General features: G+C 39.7%; 1 protein-coding gene across 7 annotated transcripts in view; it reads right to left on the bottom strand.

The window, feature by feature from the left end:
- EEA1 (early endosome antigen 1) overlaps positions 1–23,263 on the bottom strand; it is a 118,858-nt gene that overhangs the window by 36,252 nt on the left and 59,343 nt on the right. For all 7 annotated transcript variants that reach the window (XM_065560510.1, XM_065560524.1, XM_065560535.1 and 4 more), the window contains 5 exons: positions 13,947–14,285; positions 5,002–5,151; positions 3,469–3,588; positions 2,998–3,201; positions 468–668 (listed from right to left, as the gene is read on the bottom strand). In XM_065560510.1, the coding sequence (XP_065416582.1) occupies positions 468–668; positions 2,998–3,201; positions 3,469–3,588; positions 5,002–5,151; positions 13,947–14,285 (1,014 nt within the window). The remainder of the gene's footprint in view (positions 1–467; positions 669–2,997; positions 3,202–3,468; positions 3,589–5,001; positions 5,152–13,946; positions 14,286–23,263) is intronic.

Raw genomic sequence — 23,263 nt, forward strand, 5'->3', positions numbered from 1 at the left:
GTCGATCCACGATAAGTGTAGATATACCCTGAGTTATGGGGTCCAATCCAGTTCTCCTTTTAGTCAAGGGAAATCACCCTGGCATGTGGACTGTAGAACCATTAAAACAGTTTTCAGATAGGCTTCTTAGCCTTAATGCACACAGCAAGTCTGAGTCTTTTAAGGAGACATAACTTCTCCTTCGTTGATTCCTTGGTGGTGGTTGTGTTCTTTTTGGTGTGTGTGTGGTTTTTTGGGGGTTTTTTTTGTTTTTTTTGGCTGCAATCCTTATATCTTAGAACCGCTGATGTCTTGCTGGATTATATCTTGCTTATTGCACTTTATTTGGCCATTTGTTGCTCACAAAACAAGCAAACTTTAGTAGAATCTTAGCCTACTTGCCTTGTATATTCAACAAAGGCCACCTTTTTCCATGATGAAGTGCAGATGGATTTTTTTCATTAGGATATAGTACAAAGGCAAATTACCTGTAAATCAAGCTGGGATACTTTCTCTTTGCTTTCATTTAGCTGACTATTTAGTTCACCAATGCTTGTTTCTAGGGAGAGCACACGGTCTTGAGCAGCTCTCAGATGTGCCTTCTGCTCTTGCACCTGCTCATGCAAATTCTCTTGGGCTTGTTTATGGCTTTCCGATTGATTCTTCAGCTTTTCTGTTAGCTGAGTTACCTACAATATAAATAAGCTGCCAATTAAAAGTCCAAAGGCAAAATTAAAAACACCCTAAAATTCAAAACATGTTGTCTTGGTTATGAAGCCCCAATACTGATCAACTTCACCACTTATTGATTCTACAAAGTTTCTCCTTCTGGACAACAACAATGCTTTTTTTTTGTGTGTGCAATACGTGAGTGACCCCAACTTTTAAAAGCATAACTATTTTGACAAGAAATTCAAAGCCAGCAAGCATGATCACTCTCATATAACACTGTGAGTGTGTATCCTTTTGTGTATACCCAGTTAGTGTTGGCTAGGTTGAGAGACAGATGAGGATGGTTGACTCTTGCTTTATTTATAAGAAAAATAACATAAACACATCATGGAGGCACCAATTGTGGTTCAATAGTTAGGCTGAGTTGAGCTTTGCATTGAAGGCCTGGATTCAACCCTTTGGTATGTATTATTGCCTCTTTTCCACCTGAGTGGATAGTCAGTTTGGGGCCCTGGGGATGTTCCAGCTGGAAGCAGAATTTGATGGTATTTTATTTGCTGCGGTCCTGTTTATTGGAAGGAATGTACAAAGTGACGGGCCTCTGAATACAGAGGGAGCCAAGAACAAAAGGAGCAGTTTCTAATCTTATAGCCCACAAACCTCTTTAGCCAACACCAATCCAAAAGCTCTCTAGCTTTTTTCATGGTCACAGGCTCCTGCTTGGCTTTCTTGCCTCTCCTTCTCTCTGTTCTTGTCTGCTCTCTATTTCTGTGTGCTCTCACCCTTACTTTCTCCCACATACTCCTAGTCATAATACCCAGTAAAACCTCCACCCACATGGTGCTAGATTCTGGTCAGATGCTATTGGGCTTTATTTTGCATGTTCACTCATCAATTTGAATGAGGTTTTAGCTTGACACATAAGGTTTCTCCCAGCTCATAACAGTATGAAAAATGCAACATACAGCACTTGCTCCTTGAATATAGAATGTAATTGCCAAGAATTTACAAGTAACTCCATTAATAGAAAATTATATACATTTGATTGTATCCCTCTCCCTCCACCCTTCACGTTTCACCTGTCTTCTTAAGGCCTGACCCTGCAAACACTTATGCTCTTGCTTTACTTTACACAACATGAGTAGTCCCACTGACATGTGTATAAATGTTAATATGATCAGTACCTTGGATTATAAACTCTTCAGGATAAGGGTATTTCCACATTACCATTAACACTAATGTGAGTTACACGTGGCCATCCAGAAAATAATATATCCCTATCAATTTAATCTTTGCTAGTTTCAAAGCTCTATGTCTGCAATAAACATGAATTGAACTCCATTTAATTCATATAATAAAACATACACAATATATAGAATACTAATAAGTTTACAGCAAGTATGGCAAAAAACATCCATTAATTACTCTCAAAAAATTGACATGTGTTTGCTACCAAAATATTTTTCAAGTAGCTCATAAAAGACACAGGTGTTCTTTCCCTTAGAAACAGGTAACAGCTGGTATTGGGAACTAGTACATTTCTATCTTATTTGTACCAGTAGCATACACTATGGACTATATGCCAGAGAACTCACATTCAGCTCTAATTACTAGTGATGTGTTGCACATATGCTGGGAAAGGAGAACACGGTGTTCTAATAACCTTTGTTAGTAAGTGTGCAACAATATTACCATACTGGTATTTTAAACAGTATACTAAAAAAATTCCTCAAAGCACAAAAAAGAGTCACTAACATACAATCGTGTTACCTTTTGCAAAAATATGAAGTAAAAATTGTATGCACAAGTAGTACTAATTCCAGCATAGCTTTTTAAAAAATATATGTGTGTGTATATAAATACACATATATATTTTAAAAGAGTATGCAGCTAAAATTACTTTAAAAATTCCTTAACAATATCTAATAATGTACCTTTCAGATGGTACACTGTGATTGTAAATTCCAACTTCAAAGATCTTTTCATTAAATCATATTCAGTGTATGTTATGTGTTTTCTTGTTCAAATAGGTTATCAATTAGATTTCCACAGAGGTAAGAAAAAATAATAATAAATCATTTTGATTGTCTGTATGCACACCATCCTTCATATCCAAGTGTGCACCTGGATGCGAAGCACCAAAATGTATTGCTATCAGAACAAGAAGGGGGGGGAAGGGAGTCACAGAAATCTTGTGAATTTTATAAAGAGATGCTAAAGCAATACAGTATCCAAGAAAGAGCGAAGTACAGTGGAGGTTGAAGCTGCAGACTGGGAGACAGAAACAAAGGAGACTCTTCTTACACAAACTTTCTTAAGGGTATTGGAGGCTTTTGCATTTCTTACCTGCTCTTGCAAAGTATGATTCTTCTCTTGCAGCTGGTTAAGAACTGCAGTTTCTCCTTCCCCTGCTTGAATTTTCGCATACAAGTCCTCTCTTTCTTTTTCTAACATGGTGATGTTCTCTTTACTCTTTTGTAGCAAGGCCTCAAGGTTTTGAATTTTTTGGTCCTTATCGCCTATCTGACGCAGTACTTGTTCCAAATCATTCTAAAAATGCATTAAATAGTTTCTTTAAGTATAGGGACCTTAAAAGTTATTCCTGATGCATGAAATGTTAGATATCGTATTTCACGAATACTTACTACATATTCTATTTTGAAATTATAAATTCCTTTAATGTTATTTAATTAAAAAAAGATAATGTTATACATTAGGAAATCATGCAGCTTACATGTGGCAATGCATTGGCAATATTAACTGCTGCAGTATACTAGTTTGAAAAGAATGTTTTTTTTGTTTGTTTGTTTTTTTTACCTGGGCTTCTCGGAGTTTTGCTGTAGTGCTTTGCTGAAGAGTTTGTTGCTCCTGATGCTGCTGTTTTGCTTTATCTAACTGATGCTGTAATTCGGTGCAATTTGCTGCTTTTTCCTTTAGCTTAAAAAAACAGTCACGGACTGTTGACTGAAAACTGACAAGCACAATTCAGTAGTTCAATAACATTTATCATTTACTCTAATACTGAAAGACTACACTAAACAATTTAACATTTCAAACAGATGTAAAAGTAGTAATTTGTCATACCAATTCTATAGCAAAGAACGAAGCACTGAAGTACTTCTCAACATTGACAGTAGGCAAATTCTAAATAACAAAAATTATCTCAAGTGTCAGACATGCATTATTTTACATCTTAACACCAAACTGTTAAAGGAGATTTAGTCTTTTTTCCTATGGATAAGTTGGTCAAAGTAATTTATATTCATAAAGTATACTAAGTGCTAATTATCATTAGCAGTTTTAGTAGCAACTTAGGGCTGGTCCACTCTACACACTTACACTGGTATAACTACGTCGCTCAGAGGTGTGAAAAATCCACACCCCTGAGCGACGTAGTTATACAGACCTAATCCCCGGTTTAGACAGCGCTATGTCAGTGGGAGACCTTCTTCCGTCAGCATAGCTACTGCCTCTAAGGGAGGTGGATTAACTACGCCGATGGGACAGCTCTTTCCCATCAGCATAGAGCGTCTTCATTAAAGCGCTGCAGTAGCGCAGCTGCATCGATGCAGTTGTGCTGATGCAGCGTTTTAAGTATACACCTGCCCTTATGCTCTACTTACCTTAACAGACTTTCTGGAGCCAACATGCAAAGCATTGCACAGTGTTAGCTGTATGACTGTCATTAAAGTCTAAGAGTGGAGGTGTTTGCTAAACTGTAGTGTAAAACTTTGAAAATGTACCACTCTTAGATATTTGGCACATCTGCATATAGCTAATATAAACAGGTCAACAACAAATATTTGTTACTAAGGTAGAGCCCTATTGCAAAAAAACCTTGACCTATTAATAGAGTAGTAAAATTACTGTTTTCTGACACCAATTCCCCCCTACACATTATTCACTATAATCATGTTATGTCAATTACTTCTTCAATTGGACCCTGATCACATAAAAATATATGCATACACAAAACTCTGCTATGCACGGCATAAGTTTCTGTGCATGGGGATCTTTTTGCATGCTCAGACCCTTAGCCTCAAAGTCCTCAAGTGCCTGGGCTATATCCTTTATTTATCTGTAAAGCACCTCGCACATTTAGGCTCTAGGCAAGGAAATAATTCTTAGCCTTCTAAAAACAAAAAAGTAACTGTCCTATAGACTATTTTGCCAAAAGAAAAATAGTGGATTTTTTTTAATGAGGATTTTTTTAAAAATGCAATTATGTTTTAACAAACTTAGTCAAAGCTGTCAGTTGGACACAAACTCTGTAAACACCAACATGAGAAGTAGAATACACAAACCATCACTACAACAAAGGTGAAATCTGATCACGTGTATCACTCCTACCTCCTCTTCAGCACGAGAAAGTTTTAACTGCAGATCAGCCACCTGCTGTTCCTTGTCCATCAGTTTTTCACTAGAGAGTTGTCTCTGTTCTTTAAGTCGACCATGTGCTTCCCCTAGCTGGCGTTCTGTCTCCAGAAGTTTACTGTGCAACTGGAAGAAAATACTGGTCTCAGTTTTCCAGCCACTACACTGTACTTCAGACTCATTATCCACACAATATAGTAATTTTCATCATGCTTTTAATCACACAAGAATGGTATGACTAAAACATCTTGGGAATTATTCTCATATACCTGAGCTAAATCATACCAGCCACGTGCACATGCAGGAACATAGGCTCAAAAGGGGTGGTATGTTCAGAAGGTGGGAAGTGAGGCTATGAAAAAGCAGCCTCACCCCTTTATAGAAGCCCCTCTATATGAGCTATGTGGCCTTACACAGAGAAAAACCAGGATTAAATTCCATCCCCCACCAAATGCATAAAATATTTATCATGTAAAATAGCAATGGCTGAACCAACATCTTACATAGAGCTCAGAGTAAATCAGCATTCCCATGCTCTCCAATGGCCCATGCTCTAAGCTTTTACTGGCTACACTAGTTCCAATATCATGGTGTTCTGCATTATCTAGGCGAGTGGGACTTGTGTTTTCAGCTCACCATGAGCGCCTGGCATTCCTCCACTACAAGGGAGGCTGATATATGGACTCTATCTATAAGATGTGCTAGATCTTTAGGAATGTCCTGTGGTCACATGCCCTTTTGTAGCTTACTCCCCAGCTCCTTCCATAGGACTTGTAACCCACTCTCTTGGATCGGCTGATGCATGGGAAACTTCCCCGAAGAGTACAAAGTAAGGACCTAGGCAAATTAGAGGATTGGGCCAAAAGAAATCTGGTTCAACAAGGACAAGTGCAGAGTCCTGCACTAAGGACAGAAGAATTCCATGCACTGCTACAGACTAGGGACCGAATGGCTAGGCAGCAGTTCTGCAGAAAAGGACCTAGGGGTTACAGTGGACGAGAAGCTGGATATGAGTTGACAGTGTGCCCTTGTTGCCAAGAATGCTAATGGCATTTTGGGCTGTATAAGTAGGAGCATTGCCAGTAGATCGAGGGACGTGATCATTCCCCTCTATTCGGCATTGGTGAGACCTCATCTGGAGTAGTGTTTCCAGTTTTGGTCCCCACACTACAAGAAGGATGTGGAAAAATTGGAAAGAGTCCAGTGGAAGGCAACAAAAATGATTAGGGGGCTGGAGCACATGACTTATGAGGAGAGGCTGAGAGAACTGGGATTGTTTAGTCTGCAGAAAAGAAGAATGAGGGGGGATTTGATAGCTGCTTTCAACTACCTGAAAGGGGGTTCCAAAGAGGATGGATCTAGACTGTTCTCAGTGGTAGCAGATGACAGAACAAGGAGTAATGATCTCAAGTTGCAGTGAGGGAGGTTTAGGTTGGATATTAGGAAACACTTTTTCACTAGGAGGGTGGTGAAGCAGTGGAATGGGTTACCTAGGGAGGTGATGGAATCTCCTTCCTTAGAGGTTTTTAAGGTCAAGCTTGACAAAGCCCTGGCTGGGATGATTTAGTTGGGGATTGGTCCTGCTTTGAGCAGGGGGTTGGACTAGATGACCTCTTGAGGTCCCTTCCAACCCTGATATTCTATGATTCTATGACGCTGTCATCAGCTAAAGGAGCTGAGGGCTTTCTTTACAGTTATTTGCTATAAACAGGCATCCATTCAAACAAATTTTTCTTCCCTCTGAAACCTCAAGCTGTTATTTACCTCCTGCCCACTCCTACACACTACTGAATCCCAACCGACATATACATGTGAACTTCCATTTTGTGGATTCAGGAGCAACAGGTAACTACAGAGTAAGACAGAAGTATTTCAATGCAAAACATTGAATGGGTCAGACCTTACAGTAGAAAAATTACTTCCACCTAACTGGAGCACTTACATCAGTGGATGAAAATATCTGAAGCTAAGTTATTTCCCTTTATAAGTCCACACTATTAGCCACTGTAAATTAAAAATCATTCCACCTGTGGGTGATGGACTATTAGTAATTGTGACATAGTAATACTAGTAATTTGTGTGCGTGATTGGAGGCAAGAAGTTGTGGTAAATTGCTAATGTAATTTCCTTCTAAAAAATATGCACAAGAGTTGAGCAAACTTGGGAAAGTTTGCAGCAACAGCTTAACCGCTGATGTCATTTGTACCCGGATGTTGGGAGAAAACACCAAAGGTAAGAAGAAAGCTCCACAAAAAAAAAAAAAATCAGAAGTATAACAACATTTTACATGTTACAGAAATGAAGGTCACACTTTCTTAACACACACGTTTATAAACAATGTATATTCAATAAATAATTAGTAGGTTTTATAAGCCTGTTGGAGACATGAGCAGCATGCGTTATAGAAGGTTATAAATCTATAAAAAAATCTATAAAAAGGGAAATAAGGACAACCCAAGGAATTACAGACCAGTCAACTTAACATCTGTACCCGGAAAGATAATGGAGCAAATAATAAAGCAATCAATTTGCAAACATCTAGAAGATAATAAGGTGATAAGTGAGAGTCAAAAAGAAAAACAAAAAAACAAAAAAAACCCAACCTGATAGCTTTTTTTGACAGGGTAACAAGCCTTGTGGATGGGGGAAAGCAGTAGACGAGGTATATCTTGACTTTAGTAAAGCTTTTGATACTGTTTCGCATGACCTTCTCATAAACAAACTAGGGAAATGCAATCTAGATGGAGCTACTATAAGGTGGGTGCAAAACAGTTGGAAAACCATTACCAGAGAGTAGTTATCAATGGTTCAAGTCATGCTGGAAGGACATAACGAGTGGGGTCCCGGAGGGATCAGTTCTGGGTCCGGTTCTGTTCAATATCTTTATCAATGATTTAGATAATGGCATAGAGAGTACACTTTTAAAGTTTGCGGACGATACCAAACTTGGGGGGGGGGGGGGGGGTTGCAAGTGCTTTGGAGGTTAGGATTAAAATTCAAAATGATCTGGAGAAATGGTCTGAAGTAAATAAGATGAAATCCAATAAGGACAAATACAAAGTACTCCGTTTAGGAAGGAACAATCAGTTGCACACATACAAAATGGGAAATGACTGCCTAGGAAGGAGTACTGCGGTAAGGGATCTGGGGGTCATAGTGGACCACAAGCTAAATATGAGTCAACATTGTAATGCTGTTGCAAAAAAAGCGAACATCGTTCTGGGATGTATTAGCAGAGTGTTGTAAGCAAGACACGAGAAGTAATTCTTCCACTCTACTCCATGCTGATTAGGCCTCAACTGGAGTATTGTGTCCAGTTCTGGGTGCCACATTTCAGGAAGGGTGTGGACAAACTGGAGAAAGTCCAGAGAAGAGCAACAAAAATGATTAAAGGTCTAGAAAACATTACCTATGAGGGAAGATTGAGAAAGTTGGGTTTGTTTTGTCTGGAAAAGAGAAGACTGAGAGGGGACATGATAACAGTTTTCAAGTACGTAAAAGGTTGTTACCAGGAGGAGGGAGAAGAATTGTTTTTCTTAACCTCTGAAGATAGGACAAGAAGCAATGGGCTTAAATTGCAGCAAGGGAGGTTTAGGTTGGACATTAGAAAAAAACTTCCCGTCAGGGTGGTTAAGCACTGGAATAAATAGCCTAGGGAGGTTGTAGAATCTCCATCCTTGGAGATTTTTAAGAGCAGGTTAGACAAACACCTGTCACGAATGGTCTAGATAATACTTGGGCCTGCCATGAGTCCAGGGGACTGGACTAGATGACCTCTCAAGGTCCCTTCCAGTCCTATGATTCTATGTTAGAAGAAGGGGCTATAGATGGTTACAAGCCATGGTTATATGCAACTTATTGACCTATTGGATTCTAACTAAGCTATATAAATTGATTAACCATTTATTTAAAAAACACTATTAACCTTTATAAAGGTCCCTTTAATATACAATGTGATCAAAATGCATTTTATTTTTTCCTGTAAGATACTGCTAAGCACAATACCTATTTTCTGCTTTAATGTCACAAAAAATTAGTCTATAGAAGCAAGAGGCAGAGTATATGGCCAAAAGCTCTTAAACCATTGACTTCTGTGGGGAATGGTGTGGCGCAGTGTGGACATGTGATGAACTTTTAGCTAATAGGGCTGTATAACCAAAGACATTACCATAGCGAGTAGAATATAAGTAAAATCAGTAATAAGTACAAAGAAAAAAAATCTCTGGAGTTAAAAAGGTATGACCAATTAGTAGGCTATCATGTTCAAAGTTGCATGATAAAACCAATATTTATTAGCAGCTATCACTTCTAAGGAAAAGAGAGGGTTATATTTTCCTTTTCTCCTCTCCCCCTGCATCCCACCACTCCGCATCCCTCAATTACTGTCTCAGAGCCTTCCTCATGCAAAACCACCTTGTGTGGAACATTCTTCTAATCTCTGTTTGCCTAACCATACCAACAGCCTCTCCTCTTTCAAATAACTCAGTGAAACCCACTTCTGTCAGGTCACCTCAAAAAAGTATGTTGTACAGACATGCACTTAACCAATCCACAGAGATGTGCACATATCAAAAACTGAGAAACTGGATCATCTTTTTATTGAAACCCTTTTCTTTTCTTCCCCCATCTCTCAACTGTTTGTTACTCTCACTCACCACATCACATAAAAAATTAAGTCCTGATCCTGCAATGAGCTGCATGCAAGCACATGGGTCCATCCAAGTCATTACAAGATCAGGGCCAGGACCAACTTATATTTTTATATTCTCTGTAACGCACAATTTTGGGTTCTCCATAAACAAGTGAAACTATCAGCTATGCTGTCAGAGTCCCGTTCCAGTCATCATCAAGCAAAATGGAAACAAAATAGAGAAACCGTACTTTTTAAAACTACTGTATCAGAAGTGTTAACATCACTCACAGACTGGCTGTTTTAAGTAATGAGCATTTCCTGCTGAAGACTAAGGGATAACCCTGTAATGTTCTGAGGTCTCCAACTGCCGGCTAGAATGGCAGTTGAGGGTGCCCTGTACCTTGCAGAAGCACATGGAACTCTCCAGGATCTGGGCCGACAACTGTTTGAGACAATTTTGATAAGAGGACACATGGGCTTTCTCCACTAGAGAGTGAGGTGAGTTACCATATAAACCATGTTTAGGCATTCAGCAAATGGCAATTCATTATGTCATCATGAACAATATCACGTAATAAAATGTTAGGAATAATCGAACTCTGGCCATAAACCAGTGGTGGGCAACCTGGGGCCCAACTGGGTAATCTGATTGCGGGACGTGAGCCATTTTGCTGATGTTGACCGTCCGCAGGCACAGCCCCCCGCAGCTCCCGGTCAATGGGAGCTGCGGGAAGCGGTGAGGAATGGTGAACCATGGCCACTGGGAGCTGCAGGGGGCCATGCCTGCAGATGGTCAACGTCAGCAGAATGTCTCGCAGCCCGCAATCAGATTACCCTGATGGGCCGCATGCAGCCCACAGGTTGCCCACCACTGCCGTAAACAGATCATCCACAAATTTTCCTTCAGCCCCGAAGAAATGATTAATCCTAATGAACTGTGTGTGCTATATTCCATGTATTAAAATAATTACATTGCATACACATAAAGATACCTTTCAAAAATTCAATATTTAAAATACTATTTCTCATTTTTTTAATTTAATTTTAAATTAAAAGAAACACTGCTGACTTTAGGACCAGATAGGATATTAAAGCTTTCAACACACCAACAACCTCAGCTTCATTTGAGGTAAAATCTCACACGTGAAAAAAAGTATTCTGTGACTGAATCTTAACTGGTATCTGTTTAATTGTGGTGTAGACGTTTGGGCTTAGGCTGGAGCTCCGGCTCTAGGACCCCACGAGGTGTTAGGGTCCCAGAGCTCAGCCTGCTGCCTGAGCCCAAACATCTAGACCACAATTAAACAGCCCTTTAGCCTGAGACTTGTGAGCCCGGGACCTGTGAGCCCGAGTCAGCTGGCATAGGCCAGCTGCAGGCAGTTAATTGCAGTGTAGACATACCCTAGTAGGCTACACCCTTGCAATGATCATCTCCAGTCACAGGTAAGAGGGAAATAAAAAGATAGCTATAAACCTATTTCCAATATTCAAAACTATGAGCTAAGACTGCTAAGTGAACAACAATATGAAATATATGGGAACTGTACAAAGCGATTAGAGAAGAAACTGGAAAAACTAAGACAAATCTCTCTTTCTATGAGTAACCAGTTACTGTATCATGAATAGACTCAGAATCTCTCAATCCACCCTAAAGTCCTCCCTCCACCATGTCTAAATCAGTGGTCCCCAAACTTTTTTTTACTGATTTCCCTCTCCCCCTAACTGGTATACACACACACGCACACACAGAGCCATGGTCAGGAACCAGAGGGGGCCTGGGAGCAGGGCCACGGCCAGGAACTGTGGTTGGGGCCAGGAGCAGAACTGCAGTCAGGAGTGGGGCCAAGGTTAGGGCCAGGGGGGCCAGGAAGGGAGACAGGGGCAGAGCAGGGATGGGTGGTGCTTCCTCTCCACCCCCATGGGGGCTGGCCTGGGCCCCGCCACACATGCCCCCCAAACATTCCTCCAAGCCCCCCTACAGGGGAGTGCTTCACAGTTTGGGGACCACTGGTCTCAACAGACAATTTTGGGAACTCCAGTGATCCCCCTTCAGGCAGGTTTTCTTGGTTGGACTGAATTCCTTTCTGATGGTATCACTGGCAGATTTGTGTCATCTACACTTCCTTTCCTAGAAATTTATTAGGCAATCCAAGTTTTTTTTTCCCCACCAAAAATCCTTTCACAAGCCCTGCTTAGCTGGAGCACGCCCTCCTAGTCTGAAACCAGTTTCCAGCTGAACTCTGCCAGTTGGTTGTGCTTTCGGAAATTGCATTCTTTGCGGTCTAGAAAGATGGCTGCAATGTCACCCATCAGGATTCCTAAGCATATGGATGAAACTGCAAACTTCAGCACATCTCCAAGCATCAGCTTTTTATTTTTTTCCCCCATTAAACTTGGATTCTTGCCAAACCACAGGAGATTCCAGTAGAAAGTATGCATGCATAGGTTAAGGTGTAATTTATTACAGGCTTGTGGGTGGGCATCAAGCCAACATATTTATTTAAATTACTTTATGAAAAAGGGAAAGCTGTAAAAGCACAGGCCTAAAAGTAAAGTAAACCAAGCTGGAATGAACCACAGATTTCTTATTGAAGGATTGAGCGTGATTCTTGAAACACAAACATCTCTCTGATCTCGCATACTACACACAAAGAGGCACCCAACAAAACAAAGATCAAACAAAACTGCACCTCAAAGTCAACTTTCATCTAACATTGAATAATAGTGGGTCAATCCCACAGCTCTATGAAAGTAGCTCTGACTATACTCCATAGGATTTAGCATGTGAAGGGACTATGGGACTGTTCACTATATGCATTCCAATATAAAGGTTCAAATCACAGAACCAGACATTAGAAATTGAAAAAAACTATTAGGACTTTATGTTGTTCTTCTAGTCATGCAGAGTTCTTCTCTATAATACATTCACTGCTTAGTACATTTTTTAAGGAATCAAACGATGGGGTTTCCACTACTTCTTCTATACTATCCTACAGTCTAACAAGCTTTACAACTAGGAAACTTTCCCAATATTCAACCAAAACTTTCTTTTGTACTACTTCATCCCATTACAACTTACTCTACTCTGAGCCATCAGAAACAATATTACTTGCTCTTTGTTATTTACAGCCTTGCAAAACTTTTAGACACATGAGGAAGGCTTGATCACTTTCCTATATGGCAAGAAAACTAAGTAATCTAAGTAGCATTTTCTTTTGCCAATACTCCACACCTAGAGTCAGGAAAAGAATGTGATCAGAACAAAACAAAACAAAAATGGGTGGAGAGAGACACCAGATATGCCTCAAGATCCGTATTCATGGGTAAGGGCATGATGAATTTGGAAATTATTGATTTCTCTGACTCTCAGGGCTTGTCCAGTCAGTGCCTTAGTCAGCATCAGCTGGGGTATAAATTCTAACATGCACCAGCATGTTGCACACTAACTGACCTGTGTGGACCCTGCAGGTGCACACTAAAAGTTCTTTAGTGGATGTTAATGTAGTGCTGTTTGAAATGGGACTATATTAACATGCACTAGGGAACTTTTAGTGTGCACCAGCAGGGTCCACATGAGCCAGTGAGTTCCTGACCCAGCAGCATGCATTAGAATTTACACTCCAGCTGATGTGGATTAAGGCACAATGCAGACAAGCCCTCTGAAAACAAGAAATAAGCTCTAAGGCTAATTTAGATTAAGAAGAGTATTATATGGAAAGCTACTTATAAAGAACTATTTACAAGGTTAAAGGAATTAGAGGTTCCTTTCACACAGAGCAGAAAATTTAATTATTTTAAACAGACAGCATTAGTAATCTTAGAGATACAAAACTAAAACAATATGAATTATGGACCAGACCCTCATCTGGTGTAAGCGAGCACAACTCTACGCCAACTTGCTCCAACTAAGTGTCTGGCCCTATAACTAGTTTCAGGTATGACAGTACTGATCAGAGTAAGTTTCTGTTCTCCCTCTTTTACCTTTACCTCATCTTTCTTTGTGTTCTTTGCTTAGTTCTCTAACATGCCAAAACATGACACTTGAAATTTATTTTTCATTTATAAGAGCCAGGAAATACACATTTAGCAGCATGTTTGCATTTCCCCCCTCCAATAAACAAATGTGTACACATACACACACAGAGCACTGTAGTTCCCGGAGATTTTAAATGTAGATATCACAGACACACACAGAAGCTCTATATTACATATACACAAATATATAGAGAAAAGTGTAGTATTGAAAAGAATAATATGAATGAAAACAATATTTTTGAAGGCACCACACCTGATTAAGCTCACTCTGCAGTTGTAGGCTATGTTGTTCTTTTTCCTCTCTCTGCTGTTGTAGCTGTTTAAACTCTGCCTTGAGATGCTGATACTTTGTCTCTATTTCTGACAATTCTTCCTTAAGTTTGTGGCTTGCTTCCCCCTTCTCACCCAGTTCTGTCTGTAATCTCTGCAATGAGGCTTCAGAGGCAGACAGCCTTGCTCGAAGCTGTTCCAGGTCCAGGTCCTTTTGGTGAAGGCTTGCCTGCATATTTTTTTTACTCACTGATTCTTCATAGTGCCTTTCTTCTAACTGGGTGTAATCAAGTTCTTTCTTCAGCAGCTTTTCTGTCAGACTCTATAACAGCAATTAAATGGAAATTAAATTACAATTCTGCTTACATCTGATCAACTGTTATTACTCACATTTCCTCACAAGAGTTTATCCAGAGCAATGAACAAGTCTCTCACACTAATAATCTCCAAAATTGTGTTGAGACATGAAATAGGTCTGTCAATAATTCTATATTTTAATTTCTATTTCATATTATAGCAGTCAATGCCAGAGTCCATATAGCATACCATTACAATTATAATTCCCATTTTCAGGCTCCCTTGCTCTCTCTATATTTTAAACTGTGCTCAGTAAAGTTGCTTTCTGGACTGAAACTAACACTTTTCCTTTACTCCTTACATAAGCCCTTTTTCTAGTCTTCTGGTAGCTGATTCAGTTGCCACTATTTCTACATCTTGAAGACTGATTTGTTTTACTGAAACAACTGAGCTTCTATGTTACTGAAGCTCATGCATGTGTTTGGCAAATTGCTTTGTGACAGCTAAAAATTATTTGTATGTCAGAGGTACCTCACCCTTTCATGTACTTCTCTGTATGTTTAAATTTGTGGGCCACTGCCTCACCTGTAATTCTGTGTAAGGCAGTGGTTGTCAACCTTTTTTCATTTGCGGACCTCTACAAATTTTCAAATGGAGGTACGGATCCCTTTGGAAATCTTAGACAATCTGCGGACCCACAGGGGTCCATGGACCACAGGTTGAAAACCACTGGTATAAGGCATCATACCCTCACTTTTTCAAGAAGTTTCCTCATTTTGCCCTATCACATCTCAAGAGAAGTGCAACATCCCCAAATATTCAAAATATGTGTCTCTATGGTGCAATGGGTCAGCGCATTCATCTGTTAACCGAAAGGATGTTGGTTCAAGCCCACCCAGGGACAGCGGTAACCATGTTACTGCTTGGGGGGAGGGCTAGCTCAGTGGCTTGAGCATTGGCCTGCTAAACCCAGGGTTGTGAGTTCAATCTTTGAGGGGGCCATTTAGGGATTTGGGGCAAAAATCTGTCTGGGGATTGGTCCTGCTTTGAGCTGGAGGTTGGACTAGCTGAGCTCCCTTCCAACCCTGATATTCTATGAGCTTCTCTTGAACAGAGACTGCCAAAATGAGTGCAGCGTGCGACATTAAAAATGATAATAGCATGAAACCACCAAACTCATAATATGATTCAGAATTTAGCCTGTTTTAACATGTTAGTGTTCTGCTAACTCCCTCAAGCCAGACTTTTCTGTTGGAAAATAAAACTCTGCATACAAGTCAACTCAGGAGGGTTGTTTGTTTTTAATTTGAACACACCACAAATTTAAGAGTGGCCTTTTAGTGAAGAGGAGCTCTGGAGTCTCAATTTTTTCTCACCACACTTTAGCAAAATTCATTTTGCAAGCAGCAAGGCCTCTAAATCAGTATTGATCAATGCCTCAGCAACAGAGGCCATTTTCCTGCTGGAGGTGCCATCTTTCAAAGAGAGAACTAAAGCCAAGATCTTAACCATTGTCCTTAAATAGCCAATGGCACTTTTTGAAATTTATCAGCTGTCTTCCTGGGTGTCACAGTAAAATTCCAGCTCAAGGAATTCATTGTCTCCCTAAAATCCCCATGTAGGTATAACTGAATTCTTAACTTCCTGTCCCATCGTAGCATCTTTGTGTGCATCTTTCCGCTACCAATGTTCTCCCCGCAGTTTAACTGCATACTCTGTTTTTCAGCTCCTCTTTAAACAAAACATTTCTAAGAATTCAGCTGGCTGGCAGCTTGAAAAATCCCAGCACTCACAAGTTTAGTGTCAAAAGCGTCAGTTGGTGGTTTATGTTCTGCAATTCCTGGAATATATAGGTTCAAGAGAAGACACAGAAAGAACTGTAATTCTAGCTATGTTGGGCATTTTTAAAGCACACTTCTTCATAGCATCTAAGCACCAATCCCAAATTGATTTTGCTTTGGTTAGTTTAACAGAAAATTAAAACACTATTCATGACTAATTTTGAGGATACAGAGTTTAACTACTGTTAAATTTCATCAAATTTAAAAGGGCAAAAAAGTCCTTTTATACTAGTTTACTTGCTTTTTAACAAGTTTGGAGGGAGGGGAGAGTTATTCTTTGGTACATCAGTTTTTAAGTTATGTTGCAATCTGGCAAATGGCTCGGCAGTAGCAGCTCACATTAGAACGAATATAATTATAGTCCCCTCAGAGTTTCCATTATAAAATATACTTGCTAAGGCTTAAAACTTGGCCAAGAAAATTTGCTCCAGACTGAAGTCTGAATGTGAATTCTAGCCTGGCAATAACATTTTCCACAACAGTTCTAGAAAAACAAAATAACTATTTTTAGTTACATGATTATATTATAATATGTATTATATATGCAATAAACAATACATACAGAATGTCTGTTTTTAAGGTTATACGGGTAAAATCCTGGCCCCAATGATATCAGTGGCAAAACACCAATTGACTACAATGGTACCACAATTTCACCCTGAGTTTATGGTGTGAATTAGTATGTTTTAACCTTTAGAAAAACAAAAACTCTAGCTAGCCTTCTTAACACCAGGAAAACAGGTCCAGCACAGGAGCACCAGCATAGCACCTTTTTCACAACCTGATTTCTAATATGCATATTTATAACGGCATTACAGCAGTTTCATATGCAGATTATCACAATACCTTTGTAACCCTCAGAAGGTATTTTTATAGTAATCAATGTAAAGGTGCTTCAAAGAAGTAATGAGACGCTGAACATTTTCATGCACCTTAAAGATGAATGACAGAATTTGAAAGAGAGATCCCTGGCATAGTTTAATTTTGAATTAACACTGGGAAAGGCACATTATAATGTGTGCAGTGCCATTGTTGTTGCGTTGGTCTCAGGATATTAGATACTATGTTTACATAATAAAGTGGCATTTATAATTGCTTTATTGCAGTATTTCCCAAACTTTTGAAATCGCAGTTCCGCTTCAGGAAAACGAACCAAAATATGCTCCCCTTCGACCCCCCACGCATTCTAACACCTAGCCAAAATGAGCAGTCACACAAGAGGAGTTTGTGTACATCTACTTAATATGATACTTCCTCTCATTCCTTCCATGCTGGGATGAATAGTGAAACAGCTAACAATGAATGTTTATTTGACGTATTATCACTTGTACCTGAGCTTATGTCTAAACTTAAAGCGGTGTGTAGAGTACATACAATGTATGCCGCATAGCATGGGTATAAACAGCAGTGTAGATAGTGAGGCAATACTTAGGTGAATAAAGACACTCCAGAACTGGGCAGTATAGGGCATATACTCTACACAGCTCTCTACAGGCCCAAGCAGTGCCACCTGTGTCTACACTGCTATTTTTAGCACAGTAGCTTACCAGTGACTCGAAACGGCAGGAGTTGTTCCCCACAGCAGGGAAAATCTGAGGCAGTAGGAAAGGCTCTAACAAAGCAGCAAGGAAGAGCTCTGGCAGTGGGGAAGCAGCGGTGAAAGGCTCTGGCAGCAGGTTTCAGATGAAGCCCCTTTCCCATTAACACACCTTTCCTAGGAAAAGGGGCTAGATTTGCAGGGAAGCCTGAGCCATCCTAAGAGGCGTATTGTTTTTTCTAGCATTAGGCTGTTCTGGGCAATAGGACATTATAGGCATTGGGAGTAATGTAGGCTCTAAGGGGCCTTGGTTTTATACAAGCAATTTGATCCCTGGAACTGTGATGCTCTGGATTTGAGCTACAAAAAGAGGGGGAGAATCCATGTGACCATACAGTGCCTGTTGCCTTCCCCCATTTTCCACTGTGGTCAACACAGGCTGGCCTGATAAATTATCCTGTTACATAAGAACATAAGAAAGGCCGTACTGGGTCAGACCAAAGGTCCATCTAGCCCAGTATCCTGACTACTGATAGTGGCCAATGCCAGGTGCCCCAGAGGGAGTGAACCTAACAGGCAATGATCAAGTGATCTCTCTCCTGCCATCCATCTCCATACTCTGTCAGACAGAAGCTAGGGACACCATTCCTTACCCGTCCTGGCTAATAGCCATTAATGGACTTAACCACCATGAATTTATCCAGTTATCTATGTTCTGTTATGGGATTAATAGAGTTGCAGCCACTTGACCGAAATTCCAGATGTCTGTGTCCTTCCTCACGAGTTCCTACTATTCTCAAAGTTCATTGTTTTACTTTAAAAATTAGAGGAAGTAGTTTCCTTTCCTAAGGTAAAGGCCTGCATTGACGTATTCATCGCTGCTCATTGTGATGTAGCTGCTGGAAGATATCACTGTAAGAATAACATTCTTCTAAATCAGACTTTACATGATCTCAACATCTGGATGCATACACAAAGAGACTGTCCTGGGCTACGCTGGAAGCTTAATGGACATACAAAACTAAAACCCAATATATTCCACTCTGCATGAATATCTGTTGTCTATCTTTTCCAAAAGTGCATAGAATCATAGAATATCAGGGTTGGAAGGGACCTCAGGAGGCCAACCCCCTGCTCAAAGCAGGACCAATCCCCAGACAGATTTTTTCCCCGAGTCACCCCCTCAAGGATTGAGCTCACAATCCTGGGTTTAGCAGGCCAATGCTCAAACTCCTCCCCTCCCCCGCCCCCACATGTTTACAAGGAGATTAAAAGTAAAGTTTTTGCATCATTTAAGAAGCTTTTCATAACGTTTCTAGTTCTGTGGCCAGACCTTCAACATAGGACAGTACAAGGTATCAGGAAAGCTGCCCTGTAGGGGCAGCTGATGATTCCAAGCACCTACTCACACCCAGTATAGGGTTTACTGGAGTGACGGCAAATCAGGGGCATGACCAAGGAACACAGTATTCTAGCCAGTCCTTGGCTGACAGAGTGGTTTTAGGAGGCTACTTCAGATGCTGCAAATTAGAGCACTCTTAGGCTGCTATAAGTCACTTTGTGGGTCATTTAAGCTGTGACAGCCCCAGGACTGGGGGCATCCCGCCACACCATCTCAACTGCACTGAGCATGAACTCGACACAGCTGAGGACTCTTCCCTTGATTTCTGATTTATCTCCCTATTTTGACTACAGATTAGTCATTTTATTCATCAATCTGCTGTCATTCCATTAAATATAGGGAATTAAATATACTGTGTATCAGTTTCAATGCATTCTTCATATATGATTAAACTCTGCTGGTTTGTGGAAGTGAAATAAGATGCTAATTCTCACTATCTATTATAGGTCTGCCTCAGATTTACATCATACTATCACAAGCGAAGTATAAAGAAATTTTAAACTGCATCTTACTATATTTCTTGGCAAATGTTATTTCTACATTAAACTACATTAAACTAGTGTTTGGTCTCAGTCCCTGCTCCCCACTGACATTCTATGTTCTATTTTCCTAAATATGAATATGCTTCCTTTCCCAAGACACTATTTGGGCAATGTGCTATATAATAACTACTCTGCCAGCAACACACCAAGTACTATGATTCATCCTTCTAAGGAAGTGCTCCATCACAACTGAATTCCATATTTGGTCTTGCTTATCTCCACATACACACACAGAGACAGACATTGTGGGAGTATGCAAACAAAGAAAAGCATCTGGACAGCACAGGTCACTAGGTAGTATTCAGAGTTATGATGTAGGAGACTTTGGGGTTAGAAGCCTGTACTTTTATTGTGCACTTCACATTAATGTAAGAGTAGGAATATTGCATAGGCATCTGCTAAGCTTCCAAGTTAAGAGTTAACATCACTATGACAAACTTGACCTGAACGTTTTCCATGTTGATTTGTCCCAGTTTTGTTTTGGCAGAATAGTAGATAATACAATAAAACATTCAGTGGAGCATTATGCTTTGCAGGGGGAATTTATCCAAATTTTTTGGCAATGCAGAATTACAAAAGCAACTGTGAGGGGAGGAAATATGTAACATTTAAAAAAATGAAGTTAGAGAAAAAAGAAAAGCCTGCCTTTTATATGTTGAATGATTTGCCAAATACAGTAAACATGTCTTGGATTTATTCACAAGACATTTATACAATAGTGAAATAAATACAGAGCCCTGGAAAAAATGCTTCATCTCCACAGAGGAGGAATAAATTACGTCACTCACACAGGCTACAGCTGATGAGAAAAAGGTATGTAGCTTTCAAAATAACAGAGATGTTTAATAACACACTGAAATGCTTCATTGACTACACTAACTAAACATGAGTTGTGATTATATTTTATATATTATATATATGTAATATTTTATATATCTATATATATAGATATATAAAATAGGCACTCTGATATCATTGTGATGTGTAAAGTATAAGAACTTGGATAAGATAAAATAAAATATGCAGAAAATACACAATGTTGTGGTGTAGTATAAAGGATTTATTAGCAAGAGTTTGAGATGGCACATTACTCATTAGCAGTGAAGCCTGAGGAAGTTATACAGGTCTAAACATGTCCTGAGGAAAACTTTATACCCTACCAACCCACCATGTTTCTGCATATGCCACACAGGTTAACGAAAAAAAAAATTTAAAAGGTTTTTTTTACTAGGAGTTTTTTTAAAGAGACAACTGAAAAACGAGCGATTCACTTGCCCTAAGTCCAACTGTACAGGGCAGCCTCAGAGTAAGCCACAAAGAACCCTAAAAGTAACCTAAAAGAGTTTTATCTAAAATCAACGGGGCTTTGAAACTGGATAACTTGAGACCTTCCATAATTAGAATCAAATGCTGACTCCCACTGGCAAGCTGGGATTCTCCTTTTTTCTGTGTTATAATGCTCCCATTTACAGCTCTATGGAGTCGCAACACATTGAGCTTTAAACATTACATTCCAGGAGTACTGCTTGTGATTTTAGAGGGGAAATTCCACAAGTCAAGGAAAGAAAAAAATATTTATCTGTCAGGTTAACATGGCTGTTTAAATCTATTTAATGATGAGGAAAATCAGAAATAAGCCCAGTTGAGATGCATTAATGAGCAGAGAGCAAGTGAGGCAGGCATGTTAATTGAGCACATGGCTACGACTACCACATCTATGATGTTCTCTACATATATACCCATACATCGAAATACACACTCACATATGCACTTACATTGAGATACAAACATAGATATAGGACCACTTCTGCAGCAGAAAGGTTGGGGGAGGACCTGGATAGCCCGCAATACACATTTTTATGTTAAATGTGTCAGTTAACTTGAAAGTGCAGCCCTCCACTAAATCGTTAGTGCAGAGTGATGTGACAATAAACGGCTCAATTGTGACTTTGCCATGAGCTCAAAGGTATGGGCAACACCTTGTTACTCCTGCCCCAGGAGTCTCCCTGCTGCTCCAAGAAGAGAGTAAATCATGCTGGGCCTTTACCCAGAGGAAGCAGTGTATGCTCCCCAACACGCTGGCACAGCTCTAACCTATCCTTGCCTTCTTCTGCCCTTCCCACTTAGCTGGCACAAGGGCAGGACACAGTGGTCCTGCACAGTCTCCTTCCCCTTCAGCACTACTAGCTGTATATGGACACCCCTACACCACTGCATTAGCTATGTCATAATTTGGCCAAAAATAAATAAATACTCGTAGACAGCAATTGGTTAGGCTTCAGGTGGTGTTCAATAAATATGAAATTAAAGAATTACTGTTAGCTTGAGTTTGGTTACTAAAAGATGTGTGTGTTGTAAAGGAAGGCCCTGACTAGCAAGTAGAAGGAAAGGATAAGGACACAAGGAATAAAATAAGGAAGATGTCTGTTCAAAGAATAACAAATGACATAAAGGAAAAGCTTCTAAAAAGAAGGTCTCTGACCAATAGGGGTGAGTACAAATGGTTTTAAATAAGACAAAAAGAATCTGTCTTAAAATGAGCCAGCTTGGCCCTTCCCACCCCACACACCAGCATTGAAGTCTGTGTGAATCCAGAACAAACTGTCAGACTGCAAGAAGGAGGGGAGGAAAGGAAGCTGTAAATCTTAACTGAATAAGGACTAGAAATAAGGGGAAATTGTCTCAAATTGGTTGTAACTGAAGACAGTAATTTGCAATGACAGTACTTATTTGTTGAAGAGTATAAAAAAAAAGTAAACTCAAAGGATTCATTGCCACTACTTGCCTGACCACATTGGAGCCAACAAATATGGTTCTAAGCATCCTTGGGTTTAGCCCATTTATAAATATCTTGACCAAATCTTTATAAATGTTTTGTTACTGTTTGGATGTAGTAAACTGCTTATTATTGAGGCTTTTTAGGCATGTTTGGAGCAATTGTACACACACCATTTGGTCTTTGGATTTAATAAAGGAATTTGTGGTTAAATTAGAGTTTGGTGGTTTCCCACATTAATATAAATAATTTCAAATATAAATAATTCCAACAAGTGGGGAGAATTATTTCACAGGCCTACCCTAAACTACTAATGTTGCCACCACATAAATAAATAAATAAATACACACATACACAAATGCACACACAGAAAATTATAATCATATATAATACAAAAAGAACGAGGAGTACTTGTGGCACCTTAGAGACTAACAAATTTATTTGAGCACAAGCTTTCGTGGGCTAAAACCCACTTCATCGGATACATGCAGTGAAAAATACAGTAGGAAGATAGACAAAGAACATGAAAAAATGGGTGTTGCCATACCAACTATAATGAGAGTAATTAATTAAGGTGGCTATTAGCAGGAGAAAAAAACTTTTGTGGTGATAATCAGGATGGCCCATTTCCAACAGTTGACAAGAAGGTGTGAATAACAGTAGGGGGGAAAAATAGCATGGGGAATAGTTTTTACTTTGTGTAATGACCCATCCACTCCCAGTCTTTATTCAAGCCTAATTTCATGGTGTCCAGCTTGCAAATTAATTCCAATTCTGCAGTTTCTTGTTGCAGTCTGTTTTTGAAGTATTGCGACTTTGAGGTCTGAAATCGAGTGACCAGGGAGGCTGAAGTGTTCTCCGACTGGTTTTGGAATGTTATAATTCTTGACATCTGATTTGTGTCC

This window comes from Chrysemys picta, chromosome 1 (genome assembly GCF_011386835.1).
Source record: "Chrysemys picta bellii isolate R12L10 chromosome 1, ASM1138683v2, whole genome shotgun sequence".
In the NCBI taxonomy this organism is placed as follows: Eukaryota; Metazoa; Chordata; order Testudines; family Emydidae; genus Chrysemys; species Chrysemys picta.